This window comes from Pholis gunnellus (genome assembly GCF_910591455.1).
Source record: "Pholis gunnellus genome assembly, chromosome: 12".
Lineage (NCBI taxonomy): Eukaryota > Metazoa > Chordata > Actinopteri > Perciformes > Pholidae > Pholis > Pholis gunnellus.
Window position 1 is genome coordinate 8,370,069 of NC_136539.1, and position 24,732 is coordinate 8,394,800.

The following is a 24,732-nucleotide window of genomic DNA, read 5'->3' on the forward strand; positions in this document are numbered from 1 at the left end:
AATCTTATTTTTGTCTTGGGCTTGATTTTATCTCATCTCTAAATAAATAAAAGGTCCAGTGAGAACAACGCCTGTTCTCTGTGCTATTTACATTTTGCATTTAAAAGTATCCAGCCCGAAGACAAATAAACCATTTTCATATAAATAGTCTGAATTTTAAATATCACGCTGTCCTGATATATAGAGGTATCCAATCAACTAGTACACTGAAATGTATCTTTAATAGATTTTATAGAACTTTGGCAATTTCTATTCAAAATGATTATTATTCAAAAACGGAGGATGCTGATAAACAAAGCAAACTAAGGTGAAACCTCTAAATTCCCATTGATTGAGCGCAACAGAAAAGCCACATTGCATGTTTGACAAAAACACAAACAAAATGATGTACATTTTGATTTGTACTGCTTTTTTTAATGTGTTTTTCCATCAGAAATAGTAAAAGCCATATAATGTAGCAAACCAAAAAATGACAAAGCTCTATACAGGCATAGTAGCTCATTCACACACATTCTACAGTCCAGACTGATCTGTCAAAGTGGGCAGACGCCACTGGAGTTTCCATCTTGGCAGACAAATGGCGAAACATTCAGTTTGAAGTAGAGGACGTTCTCTTTTCTCAACAAGCATTTTGTAGGCAAAAATATAGATTCTTCTGTCAAGGCATAGTCGTCACGTGAAAATCAAAACCTGATCTGGAACGGGCGGGGTTGAGTCAGACTTGAGGGTAGTGTGCACAGATTACAGTCAGCAGCGTTAAGGTAACAACTTGACTTGAGCATGCAGGCTCTTGCGAATAAATAATGAAACATTCTGGTCATATATAAAAGCCCTGTAAGTGCTGTTTTTTTTTTTTTTTTTTTAACAAAATTTTAGTCAGAATGTAGGCCCCTGAACTAACCCTTATTTAATTAGTTTACATCATGCTACCAAGTGATCCTAGAGCATCAGGCATAAAGGAGGGAGTCATAATCTCTACTACTCAGTCCTTGAATGGGACTTTAAAGGGCACATATCATGCTCATTTTCAGATGAATTCCGGTTATTCTAATGAGCCTGCATGTGACATAGGAAGGGGAGCCAAAAGCTGAAAGGCTTTTCAATCACATGTTCTCTGATCTAGGCAGCCCACAAACCTAAATGTATGTGCTCAAGCACTGAACAAGTGGGTTTCTCATGATGTGGCCCCCTTTTAGAACGCAAAAGAAAACTCACTCTCTTAAAAAAATTAGCGTATGAATTAACATTAAAATTAAAGTTTATTTTGCCAGTGATCTGATTACTGAAACGTTTGCCCTCACAGCTAAAACACTGTTAGAATAAAAGTGGTTCCTTTTGTGATGATCTTTCCTCACCACATGAGGGCAGCAGCTACTGACTGATCTGCCTAGTTTCCCCCAGACCCACGCTGAGGTGCTGTAGAACTACAGGAATTATTAAGTCCCGCCTCCACACATGCAATTATTATGACATCAAATGGGTCTGTCAATTTCCATTTTGTCATTTTTTACAAGTAGAAAGACACCGATAATACTTCAACATTTAAGTGCTAAACTTGGACAATGTATTTTCTTGGCAGGTTTAAGTTAATAAAACAATTGTGTTGGCATATCTTTTAGGACAACTCCAATTTGGACTTTAGTAACAGCAATCTTTCATACAAAATATGTTCCCCTCTCTTAAAAAGAAAAACAAAGCCTTCCCTAGAAAACAAGAATGTTAACAAAAGGAAGTAATGCTGTGAAAAAAAAAACAATTAAAAATACAACAGTTTGAAATGCACACACTTTACACCTTATATATATGTCAATGCACTTGACTTTAGCCAAAATAAAAAAAGCAATCTTTTCTTCTCGCTTTCAGTCATCTTGATGTATACTTTATAATACATGTATACACGATAACAGAGCAACAAAGCAAAAAAATAAATATCTTAAGTCACTGTTTGGAAGGTTTTTTTCATATATATATCTGTATATGTATATTTATATGTATAGCTTACTTTTGGGTAGGGTGTGAGTGTTAACAGTAGCCTATTGTTCGGCTGATGCAAAGAGCTTCTTTCTATTGACGGAAACTTTGAACACAGAAAACTGAAGAGCAGTATAAGGCCCTGATCAGACAGAGCTCCTTTTAGCAGCCTGGGGCGGCTTTTTTAAAATTGTTTTCAATGACAGTGAAGTGTTGCTGCGCGTCAAGTCGAAATAGATTCAACTTGGTTATAGCAGGTCGTCCTTTAACCACAAGGTTGGCGGTTCGATCCCCGGCTCTTACTGTCTTAGTGTCCTTGAGCTACTGAGACACTTAGGTAGCGTACAGTTTGCGTTAAGCTAACGTTAGCACTCATTCAATGGTTGCAAAACAACAATAGAAAAAAAACGCAACAGCAGTGTGTTTCTCGCGGCTTCCTCCACAACACTGTTCTATGAAGATCGCCCTCGCAAAACAACTTCCAGCCCTTCAGTAGTGAGCGAAATAGCTCAGCTAAGCGCTGCGCAGACTGTAAGAGGAATGACAGCAGATGGGGGAAGCTAAACCCCTGTCCGACCAAAAAAACGATCAAGAGACTTTGCGCGGATGCAGTGATTCAGTGACATTTAGCGTACACTTGGATGCCGTCGATGCACAAGAAAGTAGTTTAAAACGATATTGCCAGAACCTAGCTGCACTTCAGAGGCTGTTGCATCTTTAGCGACACTACTACATTGAACAAGGAAAGACCTGTGGGATTTTGGAGAGCAATCTCATTTCAATGATTGGCTATTTGCATATTTAAGACAGCCTGGGAGAGTTTTATGTTCTTCTTTTTCTTACAAAGCTCTGCATTACAAAAGAAAGTCAGGCACCAAATGTCATCTAGAACAGTCCTACTCATAAAGCGATCTAGAATATTTACACACCAGCTGCAAAGATGTCCGAAAACATTGTTTGCAAGATGGCAATGGCGCATAATTGACCTACAGTATCAGTACAGAAAGAAACAGTATTTTTGATTAAGCAGCCATATTTGTTTTACAAAAGAATACTTCCGACCCTCTGACAGTGGCACACTATACACGCCCTGACTACCTTTTTTTTTAAATCTTTGGTTGACCAGTCAAAAGCCTGATAGATTTACAATCCACCTTTACATCATACAACTTGACTTCTTTTTTTTTCTTTCTTCTTTATAAAAAAACAATGAACAAAAATGAAACAACTGCTAAAAAAATAACATTTGCACACACAATGTCATTCCCTCTTCCTGTTCATGTGTTACCCTGCCGGGGGAGATCAGAATCGCCTCCCGTCCCATTGTCACACACAACCACGCCCCATCCCTGCACTTCCTCTGGTCCATTCTGGAGTCCGTCCAAGAAGAAAAGCACATGCATGCAAGCTGCGCCCACCCAAACACACCACACACACACACACACACACACACACACACACACACACACACACACACACACACACACACACACACACACTCTGTCTCTCAGACACAAACACACTGAGACATGCGCGTAAATGTGAAAGAGCGGAAGAAATAAGGTGACGCGTAAAAACCAAATGCTGAATTGTCCAAAACCAAAAAGTAAGTGTCCGTCGATAAAAGGAAAGAAAATAACCAAATGAGTTTAAAAAAAAAACAGAAGAAAAAAAAAGTGCCAGGGGGTTTGCTGACAGCTCTCATCGTTTCTGCGAGGCGATCATCTTCGAGACAAAGTTGACGATGGCGTTAGCAGGCTGGTCAGGGTCCATCTCAGCGAAGAGGTGGCTGATGTTGTCCGTTGTGCTTCCCTGCTTACGCGCCACAAACCCAAACAGCCTGCAAAGTCAACATCAGAGATTCATTTGTAAAAGCTGCCATGTTCAAGCATTGGAATGTGTCTACAATGGAATCCATGTCAATAGACTAACTCATTGAATAGACTGAAATTATATATATTTATAAAGGAGATTTACATTTTCTTTAGATTCAAAATAGCAAAGCTACCCTTTAACTTGAAGATGGTTGACAATTGTGTTAGTTAAATACCCTGTAGGTATCATTAAGGTAAACAAATTATACAACAACCAAAATATTACTGGGTGCTTAAATCATATTGCGTGTGTCTGATTAAATAGTTTACACCTTCTTTTCTCAGACATTGCATTTCGGATGCAGTTTCATCTGCTGCAGCGGATGCAGCCTCTATTCATACTGCTCAACCCCAACAGGCCATTATCAGCGGTGCTGCTTTTCTTCTATTTCTTTCAGTGAGGGCAAATGTCATTAGACTTAGTGAATATCCCCCACTGAATGCCATGCTTCACGTAACCCCGCCGTCCCACTTGCTCTATAGAAATATCAGAACAACAGTGGCACTGTAATCCACAGAGGTTTACTTACTTGGCCGTTCCTCCCTCAGGCTTGTTCCACCTGAAAAGATTTGAAGAAAGTAAGTGTCAACATTCTGATGAATTGTGGACTTGCTTTTATATTTTTAGGTTTTCTGAGAAGCCAACTGCATCAGAGGAGTGAAACGCAGGACTCACACAAACAACAATAGTAGAAGTAATACAAATAGTGGACAAAGAGCCATTTTCTGATTTTTAAAGTAATTTGGAACTCATCGGTAGGCAAAAACAAACATTTTAGGAAATCATTTTCATGTCTCTGTACTCACTTTCTGTCTTGTGGGTCAGTATCGCAGAATGTGACTGTGTTGGTAGGATAGTGGCGTCGGAAGAAAAGCCTATAAAAGCAGTAAACCAACGGTGAAAAAATGTATTAAAGAAACACCAAAATACAATAGAGAAAACATGGGGAAAATGTGCATTATGTGGATTTGAAGATGATATGCTTTTCTGTACGTCAAAATGACTTTAATCTGGAGGAAGCACACATCACCATGCTTATAATGATAGCATGACAAATACCTGCTTTTCAACAGGAAATTGGTCAGCTGATCACTGACATTAATTATCTTGGGGGGCCATTAATCATCAAGTCCAGCTAGTCAATATGAACTTTAACCAAAACCTCCACCCCAATGCGGAGTCTATTGGGTAAAACGTGTGTCCGGAGGTGTACAGAGACGTCATCGTCTGTCTCTGTTTAACCAACAACTTTAATTGCTACCAATATATCTGTGATAAGCTTAGCCCATGTCAGTGTGTCGGTTAGGGGTTTAAAGTATGGTTTAGTTAAAAGTTTTATTCATCTTGGCACCCTACACAAAACCAAACTGTGTTTTTAGCCAGGATAACCCCATTCAGACTTTGAATCTCATTTACAAGGGGATGCTGGCCAAGATGGCAGCTTAAAGTTTCACATGAGTACCACATGAAAGCACAAAAAAACTGAGTTAGAAACAACATAAAATCATTCAAAATTCACTTAGAAGGGACGACAGACTTAGTACTCAAATCAAATTGCATCAAATCAGTGCTGAAACTTATCCTTAATCCTGTTTTTAAAAGCCTGCATGCTTGTGAAATAATCTTGTTGTCAAATTGTCTCTGTAGCTCACAACAAGACGATGGTCCAACAACTTTTAAAGTGGGTTGTTGATTGAAACACTGCAGTGAGTAATAAGACCCAGATCCTTTAAACCTGTGTTAACAGTTATGTAATGCCTCTGATTGTGTGCAGGGACTCATGTTGACACTTGCCCTTCAAAAACAAACTTATTATCTTACGTTCAGACATCCAACTCTTGTCAGCAGCAAAATCTCCTTACGTCAGGCCGTGTTTATCTTGTGAGTCAAACATTAACGGCGTACGGGTGGTATCCAGACTTACTTCCTCTGGTTGTCGGTCAGCGTGATGCCTTGCGAAGACACCTTGAAGTGCACAATGGTGGCAGTAGCTGGAGAGGCAGCAGCCAGTGTCTCAGATATGGCCTTGGCAACAGCCTGAGGGCCTGTCAGGGACTCCATCTCCACTGAGTTGATGTAGAGCACGTTGCATGCTGGGAAGAGAGCAGACGTTCAAATCAGACAACAAAAGAAATGCCAAATGGGACGGTCATTCTGTGAGGAAAAGAACTACACAAACTGTATCTCTTCAAAAATGCTATTAATGCCTGTTTTGATCTATCCATGCAAATATATTGATTTCCTCTCATTAGAGAACATGCTGTCCGCAACAAAGCTGGGGTCAAACTGCTTTAGAAACGAATCCATCCAATATCATTCCACATGAAACATTTAGCCTGTTACAGAGAAGAAGCCGGACACTAATGTTAACAGACAAAATCTAAATACATCTCAAGGGATTAAACAGCGCCATCATTAATCTATCTTAATTTGTGCAGGTTAAACATACACGGACAGACATAAAGGATGCACATTCCAGATGGAAGTTTCCAAATAAAAGTGCACAGGGTTTACCATGGGAATCAGCAGGGGCCCTCTGCACTGGGATAACATTGGTGTCTTGTTGTCAGAACAAGTGAACAGGATGATTCAGGACACGTTAATTACATGGTCATTAATGTCCTAGAATCTCAAAGCTGTGATGTATTTGAGCCTCGACATAAAACTGAGAGTGTCACAGGATCGCTTTTACCAAAGAGAATGAATGAAAGTGAGGTCATGTTTTACCTGCTCCTTGTTTCAGCCTTTCAGCCAGTGGATTTGGTGCGGCTACTTCTGGCACTTCCTCGGTGAGATCTACATAAAACATGAGACAGAGGAAGTTACTTTTATATAGTTACTTTTATATTTTTTTGTTTTTATTTAGTAGCACCAAGGGCTTCTGTAATCGGTTCATCAGCATAGGCCTATTACTATGTTCATGCTTTTTTTTTCGCATGCTACGCAAACTGTACTCAAACACAACAGGATCACTTAAAAATGCATAAATGTTTGCCGAACACACACTTGGATCCACAGACCTGTGGTAGGGATAAGTAGTTTGCAGGGTAGGGCCAGTGGTGTGATAGCATGTTGGTAGACCAAGGCAGACAGACAGCCTGTCAAACAGACACAAGACACGGTCAGAGACACGCATTGGAGCCACAAAACACTTGGATATGAAAAATCAGCACACTTCTCCTTTCATAATTCCATTGTGACAAACAAAAACTGACACTTCTGGTTCTATTCCTGTCAAGAGGAACAGCACTTCCCATGATTCAATCTTTTTTTTGGTGGGATGGATTTGGTTAAATCTGGTTTTAGTTACAGTGGCATTTACAGACAAAGAAACTATTAATTAGAAAAAAACACTCATCGCCATTCTGTCGGTATTAGTAGCAACTTTACACGGGGAAAAGAGTGAGGAACTGACACATGGTCTGGAGACAGGAAGAAGAAACAAGGAGAGCCAATACAAAAGTGTACAGAAGTAAGCTTGCCCCATTTTCTATTTGGCAGAGGAGACAAACACACGCACGCCATCCAGTCGTAGAGTGTAATTAGTGAGGAGAACAAGACTTAGATCACTACAGTCAGTCAGTAATTACGGTAGGATTATATGTTATACAACTTGGAAAGGGGTGCAGATCTGTGACAGACGCACAGAAAGGAGCATGTGACTTTTCCTCCAAACTCCTCATGGCTTCCCCGAGCTGTCAGTGTACATGCGAGTGTGTGTGTGTGTGTGTGTTTCAGGCCGTACCAAAGTAAGGCTCGTTGGGACAACCCTTCAGCTTCACTCCTTTAGGGCTGCTCTCGATCAGGAAGTGCCTCACCAGCTCGTTGGTGATGTCGCCTTCGACAAAAAAGAGAGGGAGAGGGGGGTCACAGCTGATTACCATGGAGACATCACCTCACATCTTTGGCATTAGCTTTAAGTCTGTCTCCACCCTGACCAAAGAACACCAGTAGCTTCTCTACTGAAAGAGGAGCTGCACACAGCAGTGGAGTAAATACTTGTTGTCATACAAACACAAACATGCATCCTGCCCCCATACCTTTCTTGTTCTGATGCACTGAGGGTGGATGAGAGGCCACCTTCATAGCCAAGCCGTAAGCCCCCCTGAACGAGTGACTGTCCCGGATAACAAAGGCTCCAGGCTCCCTCTCTCTCAGCAGGCCAATAGCTGTAACACAGTAGGCATTCAGTTATGTCCCAAAATGAATTGTGAGGGCAGTGATGAATCTCAACAGGTATCAGATAGATTGCCATGGAATTTTGTAGAGGTATTAAAGGTCCATGGACAATTAATCCTGATGATTTAGGTGACCCCCTGACTTTTCCTCTAGTGGGACCATGGGATTGACATCTGGTTTGTAGCACGGGGCAACCTTCAGGTCTGAAAAATGAAGCCAATGCAGAAGTGCCTTATACTTGTATTCTTGTCTATTCTCCAGCAGGGGACGCAAAAAGAAGTCCGATTGTATCGAAGTCTATGAGAAAATGACACTACCTCTCACTTTATGGTCTCAATCAAGTCTATTTCAATACAACATGATGTGTATTTAGTTTATTATGGTCCCATTTAGAGTATAGCAGACATGAAGCAGGTTATGCTTTATGGTGTGGCTACCTCGTGCTTGACGGGTCAGTACCACGCTGTGCCTTAGTACAGTCTGGCTGGCCGCTATTTGATGTTAGTTTATCAGAGTTGGCTTTCGAGCTAAATAACATCTGCAGTCGCTTGACAGGTCACAGTTAAAATGTAAAATAACATACGGCACTAATAAATAAAAAACAGGATAAGAAACAGGCAAAGCACTACAGTACTTATGAAATATCAGTGTTTTTTTAGGGACACATTGGCTGCATTGGCTAAATTTGGGTAACAGACTGAGGAGGTCAGAGAAAGTCAGCTCATTAAAGGATTTAAGTGAACTAAAGAAAAAGGTAGCAGAAGGTTAAAAGAACGACCAAGAGCAAAGGCGCAAGTCACGTCCTGACCCTTTGTTTAAAAAAAAAAATGCTAGTCAGTCCATATTTCATTACAACTCCAACCTTTAACAAGCGGCTTCGCTTCAGACACGCTATCGTTGAAGGAAAGAAGCTTTAGATGAATTACTTCACTATTTAGTTCAAGGCCTCAGCCTGTTCACATGTGATAGTTTAAGGAAGGAAGATGGATGAGATGAGTAACACATGCAGATGTTCCCTAATTCTCTACATGTGGTGTGGCTTGTCCTCTGGAAGTACATGGCACTAAGTATAAACTGTGTGTTTGTGTGTGTGTGTGTGTGTGTGTGTGTGTGTGATGTCATTGCAGTTGAGCATGTGCTTGTATTTAACATGATATAATCCAATACTGGCCATAAGCAAATGCAGATGGGGCAGCCAATAGCCACTGACCTCACAACACACACGTACAGAGATGTGTATATACCGATGCATGAGCATGTGAGTGTTTTGTGTATATCCATGAATATTCATTATTGCATATACGTGGACATGCATTTATGAAAAGTGATTATGCTAATGCTTGTTTGCTGGGAAAGTTAACGCCATGACTTCAAATTTAACAAAAGCTTTAAAGTTCAATCATCCCAAACACATTTTAAATGCTTCAAAGGAATACTCCACAAGAAACAATGGTGATCTAGTTCCACATTGAAATCAAAGTCATCCATTGAAACTTTTTGAACCACTCCTGCAGCACTATCCACTTCTTCATTGTCTAATACTATTGGAAAGCGGCAAACAATCATATTTTTGCCAAAATATTGCTAAATGCAAGGTTGCATGCTGCAAATGTAAACTCCAACTTAGAAGCATATAGGGGGTCTTTGACATTCAAAACATGGAATATATATGGCATATTCTTTGATATAACCGTCTTAACATTTTGACACACTGGCACCCACTTAACCGCCGATCTCCAGCAGGCACCATGAAGTAAAAATGTAATAGTAAGAAAACTTTCAATAATTGTTCAAAGGCCATTTAAGGGAAAGGTCTCTCTGCATCTTACCTTGCTCCCTGGAAATGTCTGGCTTGTACCAGAACTTGGATGTGTCTTGGACAAACTTGACATTCAGCCTGCTCTCAGGACTTCCATCTGCAACGAAAAACCAAAAGAACGTCAAAAAAAGGACAGAGAAGGAACAAACAGAGAAGGACTCCAAAATGTGTCTTCATGTCACTCCAGATAATGTATATGTCCTTACCGGACATGTTGAACCTTGAGAAGTCAGAGAGGGTGTGGAAGTAGCTGGGATTGCTTCCTCCACTCATTGGGGACATTATCTTCCCGTTCAGCGTGCCATAGGACAGCGCTCCGTTTGGTCTGTCGCCGCTCGACATGCGCCTCTTCTCTGGAAGCTGGGGTTGGAAACCAGGGGCTGGGCTGCCCTGCCGGAACCCTATACCCATCCCCATCATCGCCCCATCTTGGTAGCCTGCAGGTGAGATGGGGAAGGAGGGAGTGGGTGGTCCCTGGTAGCCCGACGAGCTGCTCTGTCGTGACAGGTTCCCATGTCTCTCATCTGGCGTGGTGTAGCCGCTGTGCATGGGGTGACGGTCCAGACTGGGGCTTCTCTGGGATACCTGCGATACAGATGGGTGACGGCCCAAAACTGGACTTCCTTGGGGGTGTGTGATCGACGGCTGTCGGCTGAGCACGGGGCTGCTCTGCATGGGCTGGCCCAAGGACGGCTGTCTGCTGAGGACCGGGCTCCGCTGAGACCCCTGTCCCAAAGAGGCCTGTCTGCTAAGTACTGGGCTGCTCAGAGCTCCCTGAGACGGACGACGACCAAGAATGGGACTGCCACTGAGACCTACCATACCCACATCAAAGCCGTTAGCTGGTGATGTTTGCTGGCCCATGATAGAACCCTCCTGAATAGCACACGAGCGCTGCTGGAGGAGGGGGTTGTAGGTGGAGCCCAGGATGTTGGTCCGGTGCTGCGCATGGGGACTTCCGTGGCTCAGCGTTGTCTGGGAGGGTTCCAGGGTGGGCGGGCTGGCGTCTGAGGCCACATAGCTCCCCAGCACAGTGTTGGGGCCAAGGTAGGATAGCGTAGGGGTAGTGGTGCCAAAGTAGGAAGAGGTCGGAGAGCTGGAATCCAGGTAGGAAGAAGTGGGGGTATTCAAGGCTTGATATGAGGCGGTGGGAGTTGGGTAGGTACTCTCTGTGGCCTGGGAGCGGAAGCCTGAATCAGTAGTGGGTTGGGACGGAGTGCTAACGCTGCTGGGGTGATCACTGGAAGAAAATTGCAAACGTTTATTAACCAGCTGAAGTTCTACACACATCAAACTGTTTATTTGGACGCATGACTTTGCAGACTTAAAAGCATTAAAGGGTTACGGCAGTCGCTAAACGGGCTGCAATGTAATTGCTTGTCCTCACTGTCAATGTACGCCCACTTAGACTCAAAACATGGCAAAATGGGGTCCAGGTTGAAAAATAGCACAGTTACCCTTTAAGTACCTACATATTTAGATTTTCTAATTAAATAAGTAGAAAGAATGAATAGCAATTAAACATATGAGTAATTGACAAGGTATGTCCTTGCAAAGCAGAAGCCACCTATGGCTCCAAATGACACTATGACGGATGTACAAGTCACATCTATATCATATATCTATTTCATAAATTCACTAATATCTGGTTTAAGATCTGGCCTTGGACCAAAAAAGGAAAGAGCATTATGTATTGGGCTCACCCCTGTGAGCTCTGGATGGGGCTGCTGCTGGACAAAGGTGGGTTCAGCGTGTGGGAAGTGGGACTCGGAAGTCTCTGCTGGGCTGTAGTCTCTCCCAGTGGGCTGAGGCTCCGAGGTGACGTCGACTGCTCTCCGCCTGCCGCTGCCGACCTTGCCACAGACTCGACATAGCTTCTTGGTGCTGCACGAGAGAGAGAGAGAGAAAAAAGTTTTTTGTGAGCGAGACATTTACTTTACTTCTGCTGTCTGTATTTGATGTCCCCTTTAGCTTTGTGGCATTGTAGTTGTGTGACGGTGATAGTATGCCAATAAAAAATGTCTCAAGAAAACTGTGAACGCAGAATGGCACAAGAGGTGAAATACTATGCTGTAACAGTGTATGCTGCCATGAGAGTGGTTGTGACTCTTTTCCAGACAAGAAATGAAAACGGAAATGGTTTTGTCACGCAAGATGTAGATGGTCTACAACTGAGCAATAGGTAGAGAAAAAAATGGGATGGAGGAGATTAATACGTTGATGATCTGCGGCATTGTAGCAGCACTCTTACCTTCCTCACCCTCACTGCTCTCATCTTCTGTGGAGCATCGTTGGAGATAATCCAGAGAAACAGAATAATGTAAAGGAACAGCGGTATAGCAAAGGAGGTGGGAAGAATAGTTTTTGTCTGTGCCATACTCATTTAATTTGGTGTGTGTGTGGGTATGCAACTCGTTTTCTTTCCACTTGGTCAGACCACTTTGCAAATGACATTGTTGTGTTTGTCAGCTGTTAATAAAATTAATAAATTTGACATTTCTTCTTGTTTTTCTACAAAAAAGCTTTTGGCAGCATTAGAAAACAATAACTACTTGGATTTAGTTAGTTTGTGATTATAATAAAGTGAGTGTTACAACCAACCTGAGCCTGTTTGATTGAGGAGGATTTCTGCTGGGTTGTGGGGCTTCAAACCCAGCGCTGACAGTGGAGTCTTGGCAAGACCAGGAGGGGACCGACCTGAAGAGAATGGGACACTTATCACCACACAGCATCATACGTCACGAACATCTTGACAGCTGCTTCCTGTTTATTTTATTCCTTTTTCACTAAATAAGAAAATTATGCAAAAGTGTATAAAAACATTTTTTTTTCTTAATTGTCAATTTCCATAAGGCCTGCAGTTGTTTTTTTTAACAACGGTCTCGCCCGCTTAAAGTTGACCTTTAGTCTTGATAGTCATATACTAACACACAGGTAAACAGCTGTCAAGACAAAACAGCATCAACACAGCTTAACACACAGGGGCAACATGTCCAGAGGGGTGTGCTCATGCTCTGATGGAGGGGAAAAACATGCATTTGACTAACAACAATGTGACACCACCTCACTCTACCAACAGCAGAATAAGGTTTCTGTCAAACACAAAGCAGAGCTGAGTCAAACTGAATAAAGAGTGTTTGGTTCCCCAGGAATCTGTCATTTTACAGGAGAACGGCATTAGTATTCCTCAGTTTGTTTTTTTACAATTGTAGACTGAGGTTTGTTTTAGTTTTACATTAGCAATCGGTACTGTCCATTGTTCCGTCGGCCCATGATTCTGAAACCCCAGATTTTCTTTGCATCTTATTACTCGTTGCCTTTGTGGTTGGGTTGGGTAGGTTTAGGCGTAAGGAGTAGGATTAGTTATATGTAGGATAAGAATATCAGGGTAAGCCAACCAGAGGCGGTTCATACCTTTGTAGGAAAAAAAAATGTTGCGACCGGGAGGGTCGCTCTGGATAACAATTTGGCATGTGCTTCTGTTTACTACACACACAGATTGTACTTTCGAAACAATGGGCCTTAGAAACGATGAGAGTTTATTTTGGGATCAACGGGCTGTCGGACTTTCTGCCAGATGGGACCTTTTTCGGAATAATGGGCCATGGGAACAATGTCATGGCACCATGCTAACATCCCTATATTCCTTTGAATCAAATGTTGCCACTTAGTCATTACTGTCCATGAAAGAATAGGCACTTTGATACAGTCTCTGCTACATTAACTCTGGAGGAAAATATCAGGAGTAGAGTGTGTAGCCTCTGTCATATTTAGACCTATGCTACTAGAATCATCCCAACTATAAATGTGTTTGATTCAAAAATCTGTTCTGCACCTTTAGTCTTCTTTTAACAATGCCAACTACTCCTTTATTCCCCTCCAGCGTAAACACAAAATGATTATGTGGGGGGGGACAAAAAGAACTCTTGTGGTAACAAACACATAATGCTAGCACAATTACCAAAGAACAAGACATAAATGGCTGGATAATTAAGACTGCTGTGGGAGGGCAGGCAGGGTGCTGTTTGTGGTGAAACAAGGCAGCAACAGGAACCCAAACACAGATGACAACAGCAACACAGAGAGCAGCAGCAGCTGAGAGAGTGGAAGCATGTCTTTGTGCTTTACGTCTTTGGATCTATGGATGAGTGTTTGTGTGTGTTGACAATGAGGCTAAATTTTGAATTGGTCAATGCAAGAAAGTGGAGGTTATTCCCTGTTTTCTTTTGTACCACAAGTATCTGTTTTAGCAGCAACAGACTTGCAGGTAGTTTACTGTTGAATATATGTCTGATGTGTGTCCTACATTGTGTCCATTGTGTCGCCAGTGCTGCTCTCATGTGGCTCCCATGCCAAAGCAGTGCAGAACTGTGATAAGTGATGGGTAAAGCTCACTTGGAGAGAGGGAAGGGATGGGGATGGGGGGGTCCATTTGGCTGACATTGTGGGACAGTGGTACTCCGGTAGAAAGACGTGCATTCCTCCACTTACCAAAGAATCCAAATCAATTCTTTGTACTTGCCACCTAGATGCCCCACATTGTGGGTGGTGTGTGTGCGGGGCAGGCAAAGTCAAAACCTGGGAAAGTGATTTGAGGACTACTACTACAACACTATTCAAGGCAACTGTGTAATGGAAATAAATGGGAACTACATGTAGTGTCACGTGCACTAATCAAGTAGCTAACCATGCACCTTGAACAAGTTTTGCAAATAACTGCAAAACTAATCTTTGTTAAATTATGGCGTTTGTGCTCAGCTGAGAAAAATGATCTAGTTTTGAGGTCTATTACAATCACAAACAATGTAGGAAACCTTTTGTTTTCTCACAGACGCATATCTAACGCAACAATTTGACCTCGATGTGTCCCAGTCCCCATGTTGATGGGAAGGAGGGGTGTTGCGCCGCAGAGCGGGTGTTAAAAATATGGCTTTAATGATTACGTTTTATGGGTGTGCCCTGCGATAGGCAAGGGGACTGGATGAGATCATTGGTAGAGTTGGCCAAAGACACGTTAGCTAACACGTGAGTCTTGTTTTAGTGTGGAGTACATGTGAGACTGCGAGAGGCAGTAGGGGGAGATGGTTATGTCAGTTGGTTTGTCCATCTGTTTCTTTTCTGTTTTCCAGACTTTGAGTAAACATGTTTTTCTTGTAAGATCAACTTATTCTCTGTGAAACATTTCTACCGAACAAAAGACGCTATTTGATCGGTTACACCTAACTGACTTGGCTTTTTTTTGTCTCTCTTGCCCCTTTCTTCTCATTCTTCATGTCCTGAATGATGACTGCAGACATTCTTGCAAGAAAAGATGAATTCTGTCTTCACGAGATGCGGCCACTCAGGCATTTTGATGAGCCAGAGCACTGCAGCGTCCCACTCAAACATTGGAAATGCAGCCCATTTACAATCTGTATGAATATGGTAATAGTGGAGATTTTTTCACACTGCTTGGAATATGTGGTACCAAATGAAGCACATAAAGAGAGAATGCAAGTCAAGATTAAGTACCTTGAGCAACTGCCAAGAGTCTCAAAACATGAGGGAACCTTTTACACCTCAAGACCTTTCCTACAACAGTTTTCAGTATCACAAATTATACTCAAATTTCTGTTCTTACACTTATAAAAAAGAGACATCCATAAATTGATGAATGCTAAGTAACCTCATTACTAAAATATGCCATTTAAAAGTGAATGTAAGTACATAAATCTAAAGAATAATCTCAGAATAAGAGTAATACCATTGTCAAATACAATCTTCAGTTAGGATTTAATTTAAATCGTGTTTTCATCTACTGTAACTAAGCTCGAGCTCCACAGTGCCCTCTGTCAGCCGGAGGGGGGAGGACTTACACAGGTTGAAGTAAGGGGTTTGCGGTGAGATGGGGAAGGCAGGGGTTTGGGGAAACACCTCACCACCAACTATAGGTGTAGGACTGATGGGGCCACCCTCCATCTCCTCGAAGGCCTCGCGGTAGCTGTGCATGTGTCTCTAAGGAGCGGAACAAAAACACACGTCAACACGTAAAGAAAAAAGGCGGGAAAACAAGTTATGTTGTCCCACAATGTATGTTCAAAATGTACACTCTCTACCTCCTTTGGTCGTCCGCCAGGGTTCATCGCTATGGCGTTGACAAACTCCGGAGAAACACAGTGGACGGGGGACCGAAGTGGGACATCTGCGGAGGGGTCGTCGTAAGGACTGTTCTGGTACTGGCCATCACTGGTGATGTGATGGCGGGGAAGGGTTGCAGGCTCGTCCAAGGACACTGTACGGGCCTGGACACCTGGCAGGACATGCAAGTTGAGTTTTTAAAATTTAGCAAGTGCTGGTCAATACTGCTCGATCACACTTCTTTCCTCCAGCAATGCCATCATCGCCATTCGAGGTTAATGGTTGTCAGCCATTGTGAATGCTCAACGCACAGGCCATTGTGTGCATTTTGGTTGTGGTTCTCAAAACTGTTGAATTTAACATGCACACACACACACACACACAAGGTTAATGAAGGATTAGCTGCTGATCAAACTGAAGCCCATTGGATTCATTATTTCATTCATTCATAAACCCACTGAATTCACGGAAGACCTTGACCTTGGAAAAATGTTACATAAAAAAGATAGCCATCCCTTCTAGCATCAGCTGAAACTATAATAAGTGAACTATTTTTTGGAAAGACCAAGAATGAAAACGTTCTCTCATACAAATAATCAAGACTTTCTGATACACTGGTGCAAGCTGTATGTTTGTTATCTAATGCGTCAATGCGGCCAGATCTGGCTGAACCTCAAAGCAGCCACTAAGCTGATTTCAGTTAATCTGGTTTGAACTAAGAGAGAGAAAGAAAGCTACCAGCATAAAACAAACAGGATTTAAGTTAAGAGTTTTATGCTAATATGAAATGCCATTGACTGGCGGGTGGAGGTAGCAAAGCATGAAGTGCTTGCCAAAGCTGCACGGCCAATGTGAAAGAATATCACTGGCTGCCCTGTGCTTTGGAACAAGATGAAGGTTAATGGGAGAAAAAAAGGGGAGAACAATAGGTTGAAGAAACAAGTGGGAAAATTGGGTGAATAAATCCTGTGGTGTTGTTTGTGCTGAGGCAGCTAATCCTCTGTTTTTTTCTAAGGGTCACTTTCTCCATGTTTCAAATTCACTGAAGCAGTTGAAAGTTGAATGTGTTGGATGGACCTTGAGTTCATTTATTGTTTCTTTCTTAGAGCTCCTCTTTCACACCTACATGAGAACACGCCTTTGCCAAGATGAAATGACCTCATAGGGAAACTGAAAACAAACTGGCTGACAGTGACCTTAAAAATGTGACTGAGGGCTTTTATCAGTTTGATGCTGATAGACTTCCGTACATGTAGAAACAAAAGACAAACCCTACGAGCCTGTTGTGCAAACGTGAAAATATTAATATCCCCTTTACTCAGGTTAATTTTGAAGTAAGGGTGTGAAGACCTGGCCAAGTATCTGTGGGGAAAATTTATAGATAGCATCTGTGGAAATTCGAACAGTTAAATATTTAGGAATGAAGGTAGCTGCTATCGCCACCTCAGTATTAAATCTGAGGATTTAAAAATGATTTTCTCTAAATTTCCTTACCTACAAGTTACCTACTGTTCAAATCAATGTACTAATTTTATATATGTATTATTTTTAAATAAAAGAGAGAAATCAAAGATGAATATGTGCCAATCATGCGATCTGTCAGGATGCTTGGTGTTGGCGAGGGGTTGGTTAAAGAATCTTGGAACCGACAGCTTTGCAAAGCATGTAGGCAGTCAACACCCCCAAACAGAAACACACCCACCATCGCACCGAGCCCAGAAACTGAGAACCAGATGTACCCACGATGCACTGCTCAGAAGCAGAGTACTGTCAAACACTGCGTTGTTGCCCTAGCGACTGCTAATGGCTTCCAGCTGGGACGGCTGGAGATTCTCGAGGGCTGACTTTTCTCAGCTATTTAAAATCCAGTCATCATGTGGATAAGCATGGGGATGTTTCCAAATACATCAACTTGATAGGTGAACCAGAGTCTCCATATGTGCACACCTGCAACTGGGCGAGGTCATTTGAGGTAAGAGTGAAGGGGTTGCATTCCTGGTAAGGTAAGTGCAGATCAATGAGAGATCTGTATTTTCTAGTTTCTTTATAGTCTTTTGTTTAAAAAAAACGTCTACATTTGTGTAACAGTGCTTGTAGAACAGAAACGTCATAATGCCGTTCATTTCAACTCTACAATCCAAGATCTACTCTGTTACATTTAACTTTGATGTTGTGTTGCGTCACTAAAAAGGGCCCTAAAACCAAACAATCCTGTCTGCCTTGTGGTCGCTTTCTCCCAGTGGACACATAGGGCTTCAGCGATGTTTCCAACGAGGACTGTGGATTTGGTGTCCTTTGTCTGGCTTTGAAAATCTTCAAAATAGTGTGAGTAAAAAAAAAAAAAAGCAGCTTTGAATGAAGCCAGTGTATCCCAGCCTGGGTATTGTTCACCGAGTTTGGCAAAATGGATCTTGTGACATGCACTCTCCTGGCAAGAGACAGAGCCTCCTTTGTGCCTCCCTTGTCTAGTTCTTGTGAAACTTTAACATTATCCAATTTGGATGGGGGTTTTTTTACGCCGTAGTTGAGGTAATTCCCTGACCTTGAGGTAGAAAACTGTAACTCAGAACAAAGAGGAATAAAGGGTGAGTACGTATGCAGAGAGGATTTAGTGGTTAGTTTGATGATGATGATCCTCTACAAATCCGACAATGACAGAGAAAGATGTGTTACGTATGAAAGGGTGAAAGAGGAAGTGAAACAAAAAGAAAACTGAGTAGCAGCAGATTGGGCAGTCAATTATTAAACAAGAAATGAGAAAGGATTAAATGCAAATCAAAGCCCACTGCAGTCGAAGGCAAAAGCAGATACAGACTTGAACTTGGATTACTTGAAGGAACACTTGAAAGAAGGACCTCTCCTTTCTTTTTAAGTGTTCCTTCAGACAGGATGGAAGAACCAACCCGAGAGGGAGTGAGACGGGCGGTGGTCAGACTGAGAAGAGGTCATGCTGGGGATGACACTTTGGACACGAGCCGAGTATTCTGGGTAAACAGATGGATGATGACAGAAAGGAGAATGATGATGACAAAATTGAAAGGGAAAAGAAAACAAGCGAGACCCGCCTATAAGAAGAACAAGAAGGTAACTGACAGATATTTTCCATGTAAATATATATACAGTATATATACTGTATATATATTGCTGATTCCTATTATCAGTTTGGAAATCAACCTACGACTCCGACATTAAAAAGTGAAACAGTTTTGTCTTTACGGTCTCGAAACAAATCATGAAGAAATTAGGATTTCTATGAAACAGGAAGTAGACAGCAATCAGACTAGGGTCTCAGTTATCTCCCACAAACAATAACTACATTTCTAAATTATAACGGTCTTAAACTGCTATTTAGTATTGCGTAATGTGGACCATTGCTCTTCATTTAAATGTCAGTAAAGTCAACTGAGCCGTACTATTGATTCGAGAAAACCTCTTTCTGGCAATAGTAATCTCAGGGCTCAGCTATCACACTGCTATATGTTGACTTGCTTGCTGCTCTGCAGGATGCCTGGTGTGCTTATCTAGGGACAGTCAACCTGCTGGACTGGAGAGAACACTTCCTGTTTGAGCCTGAGTGATGGGGACTGATGAGGTGACATTCAGGAAATGAGATAAGGACAGAGCGGTGTTTTCCGAGAGACATGTGTGCACAGGGCAGGGATGGTGGCATCAACATTGCTCTTCAGTACATGTTCTGTCTTTCCATCAAAACGAAGCTTAAACACAACTGGTACATTGAATAATGCTTAGTATCTACTTGTGCAGTGCCCGTTTGGCCGATTGCTTGGCCTGTGGTATTGCTGCTTGCAGCTTTCTCGAGAACCGCTCATCCAAACAACTTCACACTTCGATACAACTTTTGATTGTATGCGCAGGTGTCGAGAAACTCTAAGGACAGGCATACATACAGACAGAGACTCCTTCTATTTTAGTTAGACAGTTTGATGTATTTGCAATAGGAATTTGTAATATAGCAATGATCATTAAACAACAGGGTGATATTTTTGTCTCTACTGGGATAGATTGGTTGTGGAAATAATGAACCAAACGTAGTGTTTGTGTGCTTCTTGAGAGAAGTAATAGTGGAAGGCTACAACCAAGAGTCATTTTGTAGAGTGAGCCCAACAGACAACAGGTGGGCTGTAAAATGAAAAGGACAGCCCACCATCAGAGTACAACTCTTTAAACAGAAGAGCCACACAGGCCCTAGGACATGATCGTATGGTAAATGAGAATTACACAGCTTCATGACATAACTATTACATTACTCTTTACGAATTGAATTGTTTTTGCACCAGGTTGCACCTAGTATTGTGTGAGGCAAACAGTTTATCAATCCTTTAGAAATCTGTAAAATCATTTTTATACATATGAAGAAGCAATCTGCTGTTGGATAACAGGTAATTATCTCTGGGTGCTGAGGTCATAAATGGAGCTATGGTATTCAGATGACATAACTTAATGTTAGATCTTACCAGCCACTCTTTGGGCAACCAGACCTTCAACGTTGAAGACTTCATCTTGCTCACTTTCTCTCGGCTGGGGTGACGCTGAGGCAGTGCTCGGGCTTCTCTGGGGTTCAGAGACCTCTCCAGACTGGGACAAGGTGCTTGGTGGGTAGCTGTTGATGGGCTTGAGTTGGAAGTGACCAACTACAGCGGGGGAGGCATGTTGGGAAGGACTGACTCCAGCTCTCTCAGATGTGTAACACGGAGATCCTTGGACAGGTACAGGCTCTGGTGTACTAGGCTTCCCAGGTGAGACCTGAGGCTGTGACGAGTGGCTGGCCAGGCTGGGGCCAGAAAAGTGGGTGTGAATGGTGCCATCAGCCTGGGAGAAGGACGGCTGGGTGGTCACTACAAAATTGTTTTCCCGCAGTGGAGCACTTTGGGACTTTGGCACCAGCGGACGGCCTGGATCCAGGTCCAACATGAGGAGATTAAGAGTTTCAATAGATTGCTCAATTTCTTGCTGGGAGGCGCTGTGGCGATGAGGGAATTGTGGGAGGCTGTGGTGGCTGGGCATCACTGCTACAGATGGAGGTGGACTAAAAGTGAGGCCCTCAGTTACTGGCTCCTCTGGTACACCAAACTGCTGCCAAACATTGAGACCACGCTGGACGGCTTCCCTGCTACTGGTGGTGCGGGTGGGAGCTTGTGGCAAAGAGTTCGCCTCTGCAGCAAATGACTGAGAGTTGTACAAATTGCCATTCTGTGTAGCCATGTAATTACCGGAAAACTGGGCCGAATCACTTTGGGTCAAAGCGACAGGTTTGTTGGATATGGCAACTTGCGTCCGGACGATTTCCAGAGGCTTTTCTGGGACACTGCGCTCCAGATACGGTACATGGTCCTGGCCGTTGACAAGTGACTCAGGCTGGTAGTAAAGATCAGCTGGTGTAGCCCGACCATCTGTGGAGGAGAATGTCCCTAGACTGTCCACACTGTTGCCCTCCTGACTGATCGGCATCTCATCATCTAAAATGTCTGTCTCACGGTCAATGCTACTGTGCCCATTGACATGGACCTGGACAGGAACCAGGTGAAGCATGCCTCCAACAGCAGAGGTCGGGGTGGACAAATAGCCCTGTCGATGCATGGGCCCCTCCAAGCCACTCAGCAGCTGCTCCAGCTCCTGTTTCTCTTGGGGACTGATTGGTTGTTGTGCAGGAGGGGCGTGGTGATGGACTGAGGGTAGCTCCTCACCAACAGGAACGTGTGTCTGGCTCACTGTGGAAGCCTGAGGAGCTGCTGTCGCTTCATCAGTTCGGTCGGTTTTGATGGAGGCAGTGGAGTTCCCTGAGTCGCTGCTCACTGACAAGGCATGGTCAACCGCAGGTAGGGCATGTTCAGCAGCAGTGGGCAGGAGGCCGTTCGCTGTGACCGATCCTTCAGCAGACTCCTTTTTACGAACTTTGGCGTAGAGGCTGCCGTCCAGGGGTCCTTCGGTATGGATGACTTCTAAAACAAACAAGAATGACAGAGGCTCATTAGAATAACATTAGGCCGAAGACAACAGTCAGCAACCATTCAGCTTTCCACAACCCTTTCATATGACATCTTTAAGTATTTTCAAAGCCATAGTACTTTGGCTATTACAGAAATAAATGTTTTATCCTTTAAGCACACAGGATTCATTAAGGCACTAGGGAGCAAAAGTAGCGCTATCATAGAGGGAAACAGGGGTATTGGGAAATTGTGTGGGCATGTCCTAAACAGCTGCAGTTAAACTAAACACTGGCTCACGTCCACCTATTCTACCAGCTTCAGGAAATGAGCAGGGTCTGTGGCATGCAGTGTGGAAAAAACGATGAAATCACAGGAGCCTGCCTCGCAGTTTCTCAAGCCAATTGGATTAATCTGCACCACCTGAGGGATACTAGCATGATAGAAGATGAATCAGTTGTTGATTTTATTTGCTTATGATCCCTATGACTGTAAACAGGATAAGCAGATGTAAAAAGCGGATGGATGAACAAAACATTTTAAATTGAATCGGATGGAATGCCGCAATGTGGATTGTGTTCACTGAACACAAATGCACATACACACGTACTGTACATGCATACGCTCATGCACATAGACATTCACACACAGCCACACCCAAGTCCAGGGAAGAGGAAGTTGGGTGCCCCGATCAGGAGAATTTAGTCATCACTGGAAAATCAGCCTCACTGAGTAAGGAAGGCTTTTCCTGGACTCCGTCACCGAAAGCAAAAGAAAAAGCTCAAAATACTGAGAATCACACTGAAAAGGTTAAGAGGCACACATACTTTTCTCCTTCCTCCCGCATTCTCTCACACAGCCAACACAGCGCACCAAGGCAGACAGATTTATGTGTAATTTCGGAAAAAATAACAACTAAGTCTGCTCCACACCATTTCAGGGCTCAACAATAAGGATTGCGCTTTTTTCCGGGAGTAGTAAAATGGCACTTTTGGCGAGGAAATCTAGCTAATCACTTGCACGATTGGGCAAGCGGTAAAAAACTATTAAACGCATAGTTTTTTTTCCAGAGCTGATGATGGAAGTAGCTAAGAAGTGAAGCCAGTTCGCTTCCTTCCCATCTGAGAGTTGCACATGTGCAGCACTGCTCAGACAAGACAACGTTTAGAAGCTATACCGCAAGCAATCAGTTCAATCATTCTGGAAACAGGAGTTTAGTTGGGTGGATAAGAGGATGTAGGTCAATCTCATATATATAATTAAATATTAAACCCTACAATTAACTTTGGTCTTTTGATAATTGCTAATAAATAAAACATTTTGCATAAGGGCAAGAAAAAAATGTACTTGAATTTCTGACCCACTTGCCCGTCCGAGCAAGGGGAAAACAACATAAATGTTAAACCCTGCATTTAGTAACAGTTTGTGTGGTAACGCATTCAATAACATAACAATACCTTGTCAGGTAATTCCTCTTTTACTGTCCATTAAAGTTCCCAAGTAACCTCATAACTCATGGTGAAGACATGTCCTGTTTCTACAGCTTGGGAAAGGAGCTGCACAAAGAAGCTGTCTGTGTCTCTGTAACTTATAGATATCTCCATCTCAGCTTTAGTGAATACTGGGCTCTGTAATGGAGCTTGGTGGGCGTAGACACAAGCCGGGCACTGCAAGGGCTCTTTGGCTGGCTCGGGGGCAACTTGCCAAGGGAATGGCGCACTATAGCGGCTGCACTGTCAGGCTGCTGGTGGAAACAAATCTGGGGGCTCTCGGTCACAGACAAGCATAGTGTATGTTTTTCACTGTTAATCCGTTAGTGAGTTTACTTTGATTTGTACTTTGGCTGACCACATGCGGAAAAAAGAGGCTATGATAGCTTCTAGCATGTCTAGTCTGATAATGGCCTGTTGCAGTATCGCATGCCATTTGGACAAGGGTATCTTCAGTGTCAGTACCGTTGTCATGAATACCGTAGTCAACAGAGACCGTAGCCCCAAAAATGCATTGCAAATGCAAACTTTCAGATTTCTGGTAGCTTCTAATGTGAATTCTCCACTAAAGCCAATGCTGTCTTCCCTGAAAAGTTAGCTGCTCAGACATTAGGCTCCAAATCAAGTCATCATTACAAGTTTATATAGCTCATGAAACTGCAAGTATCAAGTTTGGTGCACTGGATGAATTCCCATCCACATGAGTGCAGACACACACACACACACACACACACACACACACACACACACACACACTTTTAATGCATCAGTCATGTCGACAAACATAGACATAAGTCGTGAAAGAAGAGCTCCCCTCACGTTCTACATTTCAGTACCTGCCCCGTAGATAAATGTGAATCGTGCAATCGGGATGATAAATCACACGGCTCAACTGATGTCACACCCTGAATGTCTGAATTACAACGCTTCAAACGAGTCAAAGTCTTGTCGAAGGAATCAGCAGAAGCACCTGCCCCTACCTGTGCGAGCAGTGGACGTCGGCACAATCCCAATCTAAGATGATAAAAGCCCTGCAGAGTAGCCCCCTCGGGGTGGGACATGGGCGATTACAGCAGGATTTTGGTGAGTTAGTTTTGGCTACTGTTCGTCCTCCTCCTCCCTCTACTCAATAGCTGGGAGAGCTACGGCAGTTGCTGGCTGCTCAGTAGCTCGCACTAGTCTAAAGGCTGCCCCTGCTGTGTGTGCGTATGTGGGAGGTCTATCACAACAGCCTGTTTGACGGTGTATGTGTGTGTGTGTGTGTGTGTGTGTGTGTGTGTGTGGGGGGGGGGGGGCTCTAGAGTTTGATAGAATGACATCAGTGCCTGTAGGTTAG

At 43.0% G+C, this 24,732-nt stretch overlaps 1 protein-coding gene across 7 annotated transcripts in view; it reads right to left on the minus strand.

The window, feature by feature from the left end:
• Positions 1-279: 279 nt before the first annotated feature.
• The window catches only part of tns1b (tensin 1b), a 160,081-nt gene continuing 135,628 nt past the window's right edge, over positions 280-24,732 (minus strand). For 3 of the 7 annotated variants that reach the window (XM_079170669.1, XM_079170673.1, XM_079170675.1), the window contains 17 exons: positions 20,437-21,921; positions 18,865-18,945; positions 15,940-16,133; positions 15,700-15,838; positions 12,446-12,541; positions 11,548-11,728; positions 10,051-11,084; positions 9,855-9,941; positions 7,887-8,015; positions 7,592-7,684; positions 6,867-6,944; positions 6,574-6,642; positions 6,361-6,405; positions 5,771-5,939; positions 4,653-4,721; positions 4,376-4,405; positions 280-3,811 (listed from right to left, as the gene is read on the minus strand). In XM_079170669.1, the coding sequence (XP_079026795.1) occupies positions 3,673-3,811; positions 4,376-4,405; positions 4,653-4,721; positions 5,771-5,939; positions 6,361-6,405; positions 6,574-6,642; positions 6,867-6,944; positions 7,592-7,684; positions 7,887-8,015; positions 9,855-9,941; positions 10,051-11,084; positions 11,548-11,728; positions 12,446-12,541; positions 15,700-15,838; positions 15,940-16,133; positions 18,865-18,945; positions 20,437-21,921 (4,118 nt within the window). In that variant the 3' untranslated portion in view covers positions 280-3,672. The remainder of the gene's footprint in view (positions 3,812-4,375; positions 4,406-4,652; positions 4,722-5,770; positions 5,940-6,360; positions 6,406-6,573; positions 6,643-6,866; positions 6,945-7,591; positions 7,685-7,886; positions 8,016-9,854; positions 9,942-10,050; positions 11,085-11,547; positions 11,729-12,445; positions 12,542-15,699; positions 15,839-15,939; positions 16,134-18,864; positions 18,946-20,436; positions 21,922-24,732) is intronic. The other 4 variants (XM_079170671.1, XM_079170672.1, XM_079170670.1 and 1 more) reach the window with 4 other exon arrangements.